At 32.5% G+C, this 14,469-nt stretch overlaps 1 protein-coding gene across 1 annotated transcript; it reads left to right on the top strand.

Annotated features, from left to right (window-relative positions):
• The first annotated feature begins 5,100 nt into the window (after positions 1-5,100).
• Positions 5,101-8,214, top strand: LOC111919040 (E3 ubiquitin-protein ligase RGLG2). Its single transcript, XM_052769448.1, has 11 exons — positions 5,101-5,509; positions 5,605-5,689; positions 5,767-5,910; positions 6,002-6,115; positions 6,201-6,298; positions 6,403-6,482; positions 6,567-6,672; positions 6,786-6,895; positions 7,505-7,682; positions 7,767-7,823; positions 7,932-8,214. Exons 1-11 carry the CDS (start codon positions 5,297-5,299, stop codon positions 8,010-8,012), a joined length of 1,266 nt encoding a protein of 421 aa, XP_052625408.1. The 5' UTR covers positions 5,101-5,296; the 3' UTR covers positions 8,013-8,214.
• Positions 8,215-14,469: the final 6,255 nt, after the last annotated feature.

Raw genomic sequence — 14,469 nt, 5'->3', positions numbered from 1 at the left:
CATGATGATTAATTTCTGATATGTGATTGGAGAAGTGTGTTTGTTCTCTACTTATTTGTTCATTCTGATTTCATTGAAATGAAATTATATGAGGATTATAATTATCAGTTTAGGTTGTTCGTCAAGAGTTGTTTATGATTATAATTTTCAAAACATTTGGGACTAAACAATATGGTTTGGATAAGTAGGTAAATTGTTGAAAGCTTTGATTGTTTTTATTGTGCTGTGGGGCTTTACTTTGCCCTAACTCAATGAACTCATAAAATAACAATTCGTCAATTTTTAAGTCTAAACATGTTTCTAATATGTTTTCAAGTTCATTGATACGCTCATATAATTTCTTTCATCTTTTTTTTTTTTTTATATATATTGAGTGATTTCATTTTTTACAAATTCTTAGAATGTGATTATTTTTCTTTAGGTTTTTGGATCCTTATGTGATTAAGATGAACCCATCTGGTAGATAAAAAAAAATATTAAGATGTAAGCCTATATTTGGGTATTTCTTGAAAATTGCCACCCAAAAATAACATTATACTTTTAAGGTACAATGCTATAATTGGGTGGGTATATGTTGAAATCCACCATCCAAAAATAGCAATTTACTTTTAAACTACAATGCTTTAAAAAATAAAAATAAAAATAAATGTGAAATGGTTTTGATGCCACCCAAAAATAGCATTTTATTACTAAACATCCTCTTTCATTTATTTTATCATTACTTTTAAGCGTGTTAGTTACGGTTTTGCCCTTGTGTGTTGCACACTTATGTTGAGGGTGGTTATGGTTGATCTTCACAGTTAATGCTTAATAGTTCATGGGATGTGCATTTGTTGGTTTGCTCTTACTTTCTTCTAGCTGTTGGTGAGTTTTTTTAGCTTGGTGGACGGTTTTTCATTTATTGCATCATACTTTTCTGTTGTAACATTTTTATAACAAGAACTTTTATTTTTTATTTTTTAATTTTTTTTACTCAAAAGGGAAAGAATGACAATGTACTTTTGTTATTGTCTTATTATTCTCATATTATAGCATCATATTTTTCTGTTTTAAGAGTTTCATAATTGAAAAGTTGTTCTGACTTTTTTTTGTCTTGGTTGAAGTATAATTTATATGTTTTAAGGGTTATACATGCATTGAGTTTGGTAAATGGATATCTTTTGGGTTATGGACCTCACAATAGAGGTTATAGTATCAAACATTGGAAGTCATACGACATTATGTTTTAACAGTTTTATAACAGGAAGGGTTTCATTTAAACAAAGTTGTATTTTTTTAATAATGGCCAAAAAGTTTTATCTCTTCAATTTTTTCATTTATAGAAATTATTTTTTGTTTTAATGGTTTTATAGCATCATAATTTAACTTTTTAAAAGGCCAAAAAGGTAATGTATTGTTGTTATTATTTTATTATTATTATCAATAAAAGTATGTTATTAAAACCATCTACTTTATTTATATGGATTATAATAATTGAACATAAAGACAAATATGACAAATTCTAATTATTGTGAAAGAAGTTAAATAGAAAAAGCAATTTAAACAGGATGGAAATTTGGGATGTTAATGAAAAATAAACACAAAACAAAACCACCAACTAGCTATTAATATGTTAATCAATAATGAAAAAAAAGATTAGTAAACTATTAGGTTTACTATCAAATGTAAATTCAAGGTATCAATTAGATATGGTTTTTTTTAATATGTTTTTTACTGTGTAATATAAATCCATCATATTGTGACATAAGAATGATTAAAAACTATTTACTTGTCATCATATTTATATAATTTCATATATTTGCAGATAAATGGTTGCACATAGCTATATATAAAATTAGATTCGTGTAGTGATGCTTTAATTTAATACAGTTTTAGCATTTTTAAATTAAATAAAGACCATATTACCCCTGCTGTTAATTTACTTATACTTTTCGTATTTTGGTATTTCTACTTATTTCTTATTAACGTCATATATCAATTTTTAATAATTGTTTAAGCAATTCCAATTTCAGTTTTTCCTATTGGAGGCATATTTTTTATAGAATTATTTCCTATTATAGCCCCATACTTTATATAATGATTTCTTAACTGTAACAATGTCTTAAAATGAAAAAAATATATATCTTTGTAACACATACATACGAAACTATGATGTTATAAAATGCAAATAGATGTATGTAAGTTGCTGTATACTACAATTGTAGTACTTCAACCGGTAAAAAAATACTCACATGTGTATATGGTATTTGTTTCACAAAATAAAATTGATAACAACATTTAACATAAAATCGGCTTCAAATTTCTTTGTTTGACAACAGTTTACAAATTTTATTTTAAATGCATATTATTTTTTCATTTTTGTTATAAGGACAAATTTGTCTTTTTCAATTTAATGTAGAAAATTAAATACAACTTAACACGATCTGTTTTACTACTATAACACTGACACATGTTATTATATTAATAATTAAGTTATAGTTTAATTAAAATTATTTTTAAAATTTTCATCCTAGGAGTCCACAGGTTATAACCTAGTATTGTGATATTTGTCTATCAATTCACGGATATGTTTTTCTCACCAAAGCATACATGTAACTTAGTGTGTCATTTTATATAATATTACCATATTCCTTATGAAACGATTATCAATGTTATCATAAGACCCACAATTTTGACTTGAAGATTGTACCAGGCATCAGTGAGAATTTTTTTATTAACACTGTAGAGTAAAACTCCTCATTGTACTATTGTACTACCGAAAACAAACAAGAAAACATAAAGATCAATAATAATAATAAGCCTAAGGCATGTGTTTTACATATTTTTCTTAAAACAAATTCAACATGAACGAGACATTTGTGTTCGAAAATGGGCAGAACCCATTTTTCTAAAATGACGAACTTGTGTTTTTTTTTTTTTGTTATCAGACATTATATACTCGTGACAGGTAGTTGTTATTTGCAAGGATTAATATTGCAACGCCTATAAATTGAGGTAAAAATGTTAATCATATTGGGTAGTGATTTGTACACAATACTTTTTAGCTATACACAACAATTTATGTTTTAAATGATTATACTGTACAACTATATAAAACATAATTTGTTATGTATGGATAAAAATTGTTGTGTACGGATCATCACCCATATTGAAAGTTAAAATATAATGTTTTATCTGTTAAAACAATTAATGTTGCTATATTATAGGAAATTCATTAAACTAACAAAATATAAGTGAGCGTTTTAATGCAAATCACTATTTTTTTTTCAAAGTTGGAAATATGACCACTAAATCCGGAATTTGGTCATTCCAGAGTTGTTAAGTCCATTCGGGAGTTGAAGGAGGCTGATTAAGGATGTATCTGAAACGTGTTACCATACATTTCATACTGACATAGTCAATTTCGGAAACAAATCATGTCAAAAAAATCAAAGCAATAAGATGATAAAAGCAAAATGAGGAGGATGATTGAGGATTTCCATTTTTTCTATATTTATTTATTTTTGTGTCTCTCAAAAGGTAGTAGAATGGCTGTATTTATACATAGATCCATCACATAGATCCATCGGTGCTCAAAATTACACAATCACAATGGACAATCACATTAAACACAAAGTTTAAGCACTAAAAAAAATTGTAATCAACATCCCCATCTAATGTTGTGTTTAGTAAGATTTTATAGCCAAAACCAAAAAACCTTTAATTTCCTATTTATATACCCATTCAATCCTTCAATTTTGGTAACTAATTAATCATTCATCTATTGTACATTTTGGACGTGTAATATATTAAACTCAAGGTATCGGGGAGAAGAACACAAATATGTAGACATATTTCCATTTCAATTTCGTACATGTCAAAATTTGTGTTTGAAAATAGGCAAAACCTATTTTTCTAAAATGATGAACCTATTTTTTCAATCATATCCATGACATGTAATTGTTATTCGCTAGAATTTATATTGTTACACTCAGTGATAACTTGAGGATAAAAGTTTTAATAATAAGATGGGAAATTTATGATAAAATAGTTATCATTCCCATCGAATTTAAGTAAGCGTAAGGAGGGGCCACTAACAATTGTGTCTCAAAGAGAATGAGGTCTAGCGCCCCATCTTGAAAGAGCAATAGAACAAGGTGGAAATAAGATATAAGGTAGGACAACCAAAGGCAATTCAATGGCATTATGGGAGAATCCTTAGACTTTATGCGTAGGCAATTAAAATTATTTATAGTAGATAAAATGATATTTCAATGTTATGTTTTTTATATGGTTTTTTAATGCGCTTTTTGATTTCATGTTTTTTTAAAAAAAATTAATGTAATTTTTATTTTAATTTTAGGTTCTTTAAAATGATTTTTAATTTTTTTTAATTAGTATTAATGGTTTCTATTAAAAAGTTTATATTTATTTTTAATAAAATACAAAAGATTTATACATAAAACCATCATCACATCCTATCACATCCTAGTTACAGATAAAAATTTAATGAGAAAAAATATCTTATGAAGTCTACCTGTCACACTTTTTTAATTAGTGTAAATGGTTTTTATTAAAAAAATTTATAGCTAAAACCTTTTTTTCATAAGTACAAATTGCACCAAACTCTTTTTGGCTTATTTTATCTTTTTTGCTTCTAGATATAGTTGTCCTACGGCTTTCATACTGGAGTTGACAGAGGACTCCATGCATAAAACTCAATGAAACGAACACTTCCAAAGTAAACCAACACTTATCAAATCAAAAGAAGAGTTCTAATGTTCTATTACTCTTCCAACATAATCAAAATCTTCCATTGATGTCCAAACAAATTCTTCAACATCATTTGTAAAACAGCACATGGTGACGCTTCAAAGAATCCACAGTATCCATCCACTCAACCTTTCTACGAATCATTCATGTAGATTCACTGATTCACCTCAGCTTCTCTTCTAAAACTGTTAATAACAGATTAACTCCAACTCTTAAATGCTGATAATGATGATGATTACGTTTCTTGTCGGTGTAAGAGATAACTCTTCAGACGTACCAATCCCGGGTTTTCACCGATTTCTACGGCAACCAGATAGGTACAAACTTAATTTCCGTTTCAGGTTTATCTGTAAAACAACAAATTCAAACGTTTTCGTAATCTCGAACACCTCTGAAGCTTTCTCGATCTCCTTATTAGGTTTTATTGTACTCATTATCTGATTCAGTCTTTCACTTTAAATAAGGGTTTACAATTCGGTATTGAGGGTTTTTTTTCCTTCCAACAATTCACAATTTGCATTCTTAATATCTGAACGATTAATCAATGGGAGGAAAGAATTCGAGGGAAAAAAGAGCGAGATGTGAGCATTCGTCATCGTTTTCAGGTAATCAGTACAGCGGTTATCTTTCGCAACCATATTTCGCTCTTCCGCCACCTGCTACTGCTCCTCCGGCATCTCCTCCTCGACCACATAAGAAGAAGAAGCTTGACAAAAGATATTCAAAAATCGACGATAGTTACACCTCTTTGGAACAGGTAAACATCGATCACCTACGATTTCTCTCATACTTAACAAACAATTCTTCATATCATTCTTAGAATTAGGGATTTTACTTTTACTTCATCAACAGGTGACAGAGGCTCTTACACTTGCAGGACTCGAGTCTTCTAACCTCATTGTCGGCATTGATTTCACCAAGAGCAATGAATGGACAGGTAATTAAAGCTTCTTGAATTCCATCAATGGAAGTGAATTAAACTTTAAACATGCTAACATCGGATCATGTAAATAGGTTCAAAATCCTTCTATGGAAAAAGCCTACATCATACTGCAGATCATAGTCTAAATCCCTATGAACATGCCATATCCATCATCGGGAAGACATTAGCAGCTTTTGATGAAGATAACTTGATTCCATGTTATGGATTTGGAGATGGTATATATAGTATATATACTTCTTTCACGATTTCATCTAGTCTTCATTCTTTATAAATATGTTAATTTTTTTTTTTGCTCTCAATTATCAGCAACAACACATGATCAAGATGTTTTCAGCTTTTATCCTGAAGATGGTTTCTGTAATGGATTTGAAGATGTTTTGAGTAGATACAGAGAAATTATCCCTCATCTCAAGCTTTCAGGTTCTTAATCTGATTTGATCCTTTGTCATCTTCGATTCTTCTTTGTTGATAAAATTACACTTTTTTTTTTTTTTTTAATCTGTAGGCCCCACATCTTTTGCCCCTGTCATTGAACAGGCTATGACAATTGTTGAACAAAGTGGGGGCCAATACCATGTCCTATTAATCATTGCTGATGGGCAGGTTGGTAATTTCGGTCAATATTAATCATACTTTCTAATAAAATTTTGATTTTGATTAAAATCATAAAATAAGCACTTATTTTAATACTATTATTTAAATTATAGGTAACAAGAAGTGTGGATACTGAGAGTGGTCAATTGAGTCTACAAGAACAGAAAACTGTAGATGCCATAGTCAAAGCAAGGTGATTTATCTTCATCCATTAAAAAAAAAATTGTGTTTTGACATTTATACCCTCGTTATAATAATACATTGTTGTTTTTGACAGCAAGCTTCCACTCTCTATTGTATTAGTTGGGGTAGGAGACGGGCCGTGGGACATGATGAAGGAATTTGACGATAATATCCCTGACCGTGACTTTGATAATTTCCAGGTGAAAATTAAAGCTACTTTCAATATAATTCCATGGTGTCATCCCTCTTTATATTATACATTTCTAAATTTTTTTTTTTTTTTTTTGAATATTGGTTTGTGAATTTCATGGAGATCATGTCAAAAGACACGAGTTCAATCCGAAAAGAAACGGATTTTGCTCTTTCCGCATTGATGGAAATCCCTTCTCAATATAAAGCAACAATCGAACTAAATTTACTTGGGTAACCTTCCTTCCTTATCACACAGATCAGGACAAGACAGAACAGGTTGTATTGTGTTTGACATACATTGGGATTAAGATAGACTAAATTTACTACGGTAGGTGACATTCCATCTGACCGTTAGGCTATGTTTGGCGTACTAGCTGATAAAAGATGATGTTTGGTAAAAAGTAGCTGGAAGATATAAATTTACATAAAAGGGTATTTAGAAAAATTTTATTTTTATAATTAATTAAGGGTATATTTGGAAATTATTAAAAAAGCTCATGAAAAAAGCTAGTCTAAGTAGCTTTTTAAAAAATTAAGCTTATAAATGAGTTTTTACGCTACACAACCTAAAAAATCTTTAAATATAAGTTAGCTTATCAACTAGCTGTTGTACGCCAAACACAGCGTTAGTTACACAGTATTTGACAAGACAAGAGCTTTTGGCATGTACTCGACTGAGAATGAGCTGAGATTCATGTCAACAGGACAAAACTCAAAAGTAGTAATGTTTGTCCGACATAAAAAGATGGACTTGTTCTTAATCTTTTATATGCGTAAAAGATGTAAATGCCCTTAGTCATCTTTTGAACGTGATTTTTTTTTTTTTTTTTGAATTTGCAGTAGTCGCATAGGAATGTCATCGTGGAGGGCGGCCCTTCCTCTACCAATCCCTCAGGCATCCTCCTCCTCATACAACACCTCAAAAGCATTGGAGTTGGTTCCTTTTTCTCGTGTATATGGTCAAACTAGTCAACTTCTAATATCAGAATCCATTTCAAGATCTACAAATCATAAAAACGTCAGTTTTTACACAATTATAATTATTATGAAACGCAAGGCCATTTCCTCGTATTATTATCTGATTCTAATTCTGATTATGCAGTTATGTCCCATTTGCCTTACTAACACCAACGACATGGCCTTGGGGTGTGGACATCAGGTATATTTTTTCCTTCGGTTTTAAATTTACTTTAAATGTATTTTTTGAATTTGTGAACATTTCCATTTGTAATATTTTTATTAATTTTATGATATTTAATCTTTACAGACATGTCATGAGTGCGGGGAAACTCTTCAATTGTGCCCGATTTGCCGGAACTTGATCGAAACTAGAATAAAACTCCATTAAAAACTAGTTTATTTTAATTTAGCTTCTTTCATTTCATGAATCTTTGCCACCAACAAGGTGTTTTTTGTTCTTTTGGTGAGCCATTTTAATTAGGCTTATTTTATTTGGTGATCTTATTACCAAAACTCGACGTGATTTGATGTAAATGAAGATTTATTTATTTATTTACTTTTTTTTTTGCTTACGATAAAATGAATATATATTTATCTTACTTATTTACTTGGTTGTAAGTACAGATCGTGTTTTGAAATTTACTAAAATTACCATTATCGTCATTTGTATGATCTATAAAATTCAAGTTATTTGGCAAAACTAGCTGCTAGTTGGAACTTGTAGCTTTTATTTGTTATATGAGCATTAAAAAGACTCGATAGTTTACTTTAAAATGGTATAAGTTTTTATATTTGTGGTTTTTTGTTTAAACCAAAGCTACAAGTTTGTATTTCTTATCGTAGTATTTTGTTTAAATTTGAGTTTTTGTTAAAAGCTAAAAACTATAAACTCCTAAAAATTCATGTCCAAACACGATCCAAAATAAAAGATTTTATGTTATGCTATTTGGAATACCCTCAACGGAGGGTTTTGTGGTCCAAGGCACAAATACCACCTAGGTTGTTCATGGTGGGTCGTGATGGCTACGAAGAAGAACAACGACGAATAGGAGGGTGAGAGGTGTTTGACTCGGTTGACTAGCCGTTTAATGGCAAGTTTTTTTTTTTTTTTTTTTAAATTTTCAATTATTACCTATAAATACCACTTCATACAACCATATTTTTCACACAGTTCTTCTCTTCTATTTACATACACACATTTGTATTGTTTTATAATCCAAAAACCATGGATTCCAACCAAAATATCCCACCAAACTCTCGTGACTACAAGTCCGATAACACTTTTGCGTTAGATACATCTCCTCGTCAATACTCGAATATGTAATCACTTCGAACCGGTTTTATTATTTGCTCCAAGGTGCTTTCCTTATCCAATAAACTCAACTTTTTCAATAATCTTATCAACCTCCCACCCTATCAAATCCCGAAATCACTCGTGCTCGATCCGCCGAGCTACAGACTCCCTATAATATCATATATCCCTTATTAACACTTTTATCTTTCAAGACAACTGACCCTAAGAAATCACATGTTGGTCAACTCTGGTCAACGGTCAACGGTCATCGGTCAACTTGACCGGACTCGGCGAGTGCTATGGCGACTCGGCGAGTCTAGACGTCCTCACCAATTTTCTGATGTTCCCTTTCTACTCGTCGAGTATCCCTCTTGACTCGACGAGTTCCTCGTGGAAGAATCGCGGGGTCACCCCGACTCCACTCGCCGAGTCTGAAGAACAGCTCGACGAGTCCCAGTTATTCTCCAAGCTACTCGCCGAGTCTGTTCATTGGACTCGGTGAGTCCATGCCATGCAGTCGACCAAACTGCTTCCTAAGGTCAGAATTGTTCCGACCATTCATGGGTCTGGTCCTCCTAAACTGGTCCATCACATAATGTCTTCATTTAGGTGCTCATGCTACACCCCAAGACTTATAATTTACATTTTGACCTAAGGCATAAGGATTCCAATCCAAAACCTCTATTGATTCCCGAAATGCTCAGGCATGGGACATTCTGGACCTCTAAAGGTCCCAATACAGGGTTCCAATCGTTTGGGGACTAAGGTAACATTCAATCTAGCTACAAAAAGGGTTCCATAAACCCTAAATCCATATACACATCAACATGGAAGAATGTAATTCGATTTATTACCTGAATAACGTGTTCTCTCTGTGTCCCCAACCCTCAGAACGTGACTTCTCTTGTTGTTCCCTTCACCAAGCCTTCTCTTCCTTGCACAACAACTCTTCCAACTCAACAATGGTCTTCAACCTTGCTCCAGATGCACACAATCGGATTAGGGTTCTTCTCAGAAGGCTAAAACGAACAATGACGGCCTATAAGTCCCCTTTATACGTCCCAAAACTGAACGGCTAGGGTTTTCGCTGAACAGCGCAGACTCGCCGAGTCCATATCTGGACTCGTCGAGTCCAGTCGCGAATCCGCGACCAAGTCTGCGGTCCTACTCGGCGAGTCTGGCTCCAACTCGCCGAGTCCCCTCTTAAAACACCCCAAAAACATGATTATAACAATACCTGAAATTCCGGGCTGTTACATATATGCTAGTAGATTTCGACAACTAGTAGGATGTGTGCTCTTCGCTTCAATTCCTGTTCCCGTTGGATGTGGGCTTGAACCGAGGTCACCCAATCTATTATCTACCCGAATCTATATAAATCTATGCTTAGTATACATTAAGTCATCATAAGGGTACCAGGTATGGATAAGGTCATAGGACATAGAGTCAACGCACAGTTTTTCTGGTACAAAACTTACTTATCAAAGTCAGTATTTTGTGGTATACAAAACTAGAGATTTTCCAGAAAAGGGCTTAATCCATTTTATTAAGCCAGTACAGTTTTAGAGACTTTAGGTGAGTAAAATCTATAACACCTTAGTTTATACACCATGTTTATACATAAAACTAATATCCAACATATAGCTAAATGAGTGTTTTCCGCCCGACATCTTGTTCCCATTGGATTGTGGGCTTAGGACAGATTCACCCAGTTAACTTTCTACCCAATATCAGATTATATATAGCAGTATAAAAAAAGTTGTTATAAAAGTAGTCACCGTAGTCATTATTTTACTATAAGAAATATAGGTTTTCTTAAAAGAAGTCTTCAGTAGATATAAAGGAACCATTACAAATAACTTCATGAGTAACAAGTGAATACACCAGGGTTATATATGACAATGATCGAACAAACAATGGAACGTGTGCTATCCGCCTTACTTGTTGTTCCCCATTGGGTTGTGAGTTTAAGGCAGATACGCACAATCGATTGTTTATTTACTCTAAGTATATATAACTTGTGCCCACTTAGTACGCATAGAAAGGCTTGTAGTATCGTTTTACAGAACTTCCATTCAAGTAGGAAATATAGGATTTTCTAGAGAAACAGGGCGAACATTTCAAAAAAGAACTTAGAGCTGACATCACTTGTGCATATACATTTTCAATCACATTTTCCAGCTTACTCACATCACTAACATCTTATGAACTCACCAGGTTAATTGCTGATCAACTCTTTCAACTAACTTGTATTCTCAGGAGACTATTAGACAGGTGCTCGTGCGTGGACTTCAGAAGATGGAGCATTACAGATTCAAGTCTTGTTTTGTTATTTGTTTATGACTTCTATGTTTTGTGAACACATACATTGTAAACACTTTCTTTCTAATTGAAATGGTTGTTCATTACTTGCTTACCATATACATGTCTCGTAATACTAAACATGACGTCCTCCACCCCCGAACGTTTCCGCCGTTCCAGTTTTGGGGTGTGACAATTAATATATTAGAACTCATAATATATTAATATAAATCATAAATATACTATTCTTAACAGACTATCCATAGAAATTGTGTCGGTGAAGTACAACCCAAATGGACCATGCCGGGTCGGGTCAAGTGCATACTATATATAGTTATGGAATTAGACATTAATCTAATAGTCTCCCACTTGGATAAGTCTAAAACTATTATTGAGTATGACTTAACAAACTAACTGGCAATCGTAGCTCTTAAAGCCGTTTTCGAAATCTGATCTTGTCAACGAACTCTGACCTTTGTCAATGACGTGTCAATTAGATAAGGGATCATATAATCCTCCATTATAGATATCATATGGATTGAATCACGGATTATCAATCATTCTCTCAGTCCATTTGTTGTTTCCTGATTTTGGATTGATGATGATTGACTGATTGAACAAATCAAATCAGTCTTGGCTTGGCCAAGCACTCACATGTGTCATCGCTAAATCATCAAGGGGCCCATAAATATCGCTTTTATCCCAAAAGTAATAGGAATGGATAAACTTTGACTCATATGGCTTGTCCTACTACTTGTTGAATCATACACAAAGGCACGTTTTATAACATCGAGTTACCGAATGAGGTTTCGTGCAATCAATGTATAACCAACTCATAGTAACAACTCATATCTCTAGGTTTGAAGAATATACAATATTATCGTCTCATGATCACTCGTGATAAAATCCATGAAGTGATTCAAATGAGCGCAGGTTGAATCCAATACTCAGAACTTATGAGCACTCATGACTGTTGTAGCACAACTTTATCCACTAACTTGGACCTCTACAATCCAGCCCATGACAGTCTTGATTCATATCTACTTCCAACATATGACCGACTGTGGATGGTTTGAATAACTTAGTCATTCTGGAAGAATAACCTAGTTATTATGGAAGTCAAAACACGCAAAGTGAAACACAAGAATAAATGAATCAAATATGGTATCAACCCCTATGAATATAAATAGACCACTTTTATTTATCACCATACTGATTACTCATTATTCATTGTTTCAGTTTTATCAACTTTATACTTGAATTAAAAAGACTAGTTTTCCCATGCTCTAAGCATGTACACTGTGTTTTTCTAAACAATAGCTTTTCCATACACCAAGTAATCACTCTATGTTTGTCTATGATCCTTTTCTTTGTGAACTAGATCAATTGAACATAATTTCAATGATTCTCTTTTCACACACCCAAATCCTTGTCTTAAATGTAAGAATTCCAAATGCCTATCATTTATCGAAATTTGTTTAGATTTTAAACTTATATGCATTGTTCCTCTTGTAATGATTATGCACAAAGCCACAAAGACGTGGCAACAATCATTACTGAGTATTCCAATGGAGAGCAATTTCATGGAAACAATGTCTCAAATTCAAAGCACATTGCTTTGAACATGATTCTTGCATTGAGTTTCTTTAACCTTACATAGATTGTTTCCACCTATGAAGACAACTCTATATTCCCATTTTAACTACCACTTCTGAACAAGAGTTGCCTCTTTTCAGACTATGTCAATATGGTCCTTCCAATATTAACAGTATACTTCCAACTTGCCTCTTTTCAGACTATGTCAATATGGTCCTTCCAATATTAACAGTATACTTCCAACTGTCCTTGAGCAACTAATCTTTGGTAAACCTTAGATTGTCCTCGACAATTGCTTAATCACTTTAGTCATATCCAATTCTAGACATTTTCCTCCTTAATGCCCCAAGGCATTTGGAAAATTTAGAAAGAATAAATATTATAGCACGTGTAATTGACCTTGTACCCAAAGTAAATGGGACACGATTCATGATGTTTCACATAAAGACATGGTTCTAGACCAGTCTTTTGCCATAATAATTTTTTGTTTGCCATGTTCTCAAAATTTGACTATGAAAAGGGATGCCGTAATCATAATCGAATTTTGAGAACGCAATATATAGAATTTCCTTAAGTTGAATCAATCCAACATGAAATTCATATATATATATTCTTTACTAAAGGTGATTAAAATATCAATCTAAGCCTTTTAGAATTGAAAATGAAGCCTTTTAGAATTGACACGAAGTATAATTTCCTCTCCCTTAATTATAGCAAAACAAATTTTTCAACCCCTGTAACCTCACGAATTGAAACTTTTGTTTTCTATAATTAACATTGCTAACTTGCAATACTTATCATAATTATCATGCTCCCACTAACATGATGATTATTAGCATAACACTTATGCTCCCACTAGCTTTAACATGTATCTAGAAATTATTGGACTTGTAGAAATCAACACTTTATTGACTTTCTTACCAAAGTTCAGATTTCAGATACTAGATTGCTTTGATAAGACTTTATCAAAAACATACACCTTATCTTAGATAGATCACATGTGTGTCTAAACAATTTCAGAACTATGAAAAGCGATGTCATAATCATATTCTTAATTGTTTAGAACATTGCTATTTCTCATAAGTCCATGTTAGTGTGCTCGACTAACGACTTTGAGAATGCAAATATTGCTATCTACTTAAAATCTACTTGGTGGAAGTGTTTCCTCACCATCATTTTTCATGAATCGGAGAGAAACCTTATGACCCTTAGATTTTATGGTGTATGTGTTCTTATCCACGTGAATTTGTCAAAACCATAATCACAAGACTAGGTTAGTGACAAATCCTAACTCATATGGATCGAACTTGTGTAATCTTAACTTCCTGCCACCTGGCAGCACAAGGGCCTGCCATTGCTTCCAAGTAGTTATGTAAACAATTGAGAACATGTAGAACTCAAATGTTCTAGCCAACTTAATTGGAATGGGCACAGAAATGTCAACACAATAGGTTATAAACCTCTAGTTGTGTGCTAGTGATAAAATACAGGTTTTATTCTTAATTAGTACATGAAACTCTATCAGGATCTTTTAGACTCCCACCGTCTTCTTGACTTATAAGACTTTCTTGTCAAATATTCAAGATATAGTGTGGATTCTAATCAAGACAAACACTTCACATAATTGGCCTTAGTTGGTCTTTGTTTTATCTAA

Source organism: Lactuca sativa, chromosome 3 (genome assembly GCF_002870075.4).
Source record: "Lactuca sativa cultivar Salinas chromosome 3, Lsat_Salinas_v11, whole genome shotgun sequence".
In the NCBI taxonomy this organism is placed as follows: Eukaryota; Viridiplantae; Streptophyta; class Magnoliopsida; order Asterales; family Asteraceae; genus Lactuca; species Lactuca sativa.
Note: the sequence above shows the minus strand (reverse complement) of the source record. Positions and strands in the feature narration are given on the sequence as shown.

What these genes read in the sequence shown, in the direction of transcription:
- LOC111919040 (XM_052769448.1), top strand. Translation starts at nt 5,297, where the DNA reads ATGGGAGGAAAGAATTCGAGGGAAAAAAGAGCGAGATGTGAGCATTCG. An exon ending in CCCTCATCTCAAGCTTTCAG is followed by an intron (nt 6,116 to 6,200) that starts GTTCTTAATCTG and finishes TTTAATCTGTAG; the next exon opens with GCCCCACATCTTTTGCCCCT. An exon ending in TAATCATTGCTGATGGGCAG is followed by an intron (nt 6,299 to 6,402) that starts GTTGGTAATTTC and finishes TTTAAATTATAG; the next exon opens with GTAACAAGAAGTGTGGATAC.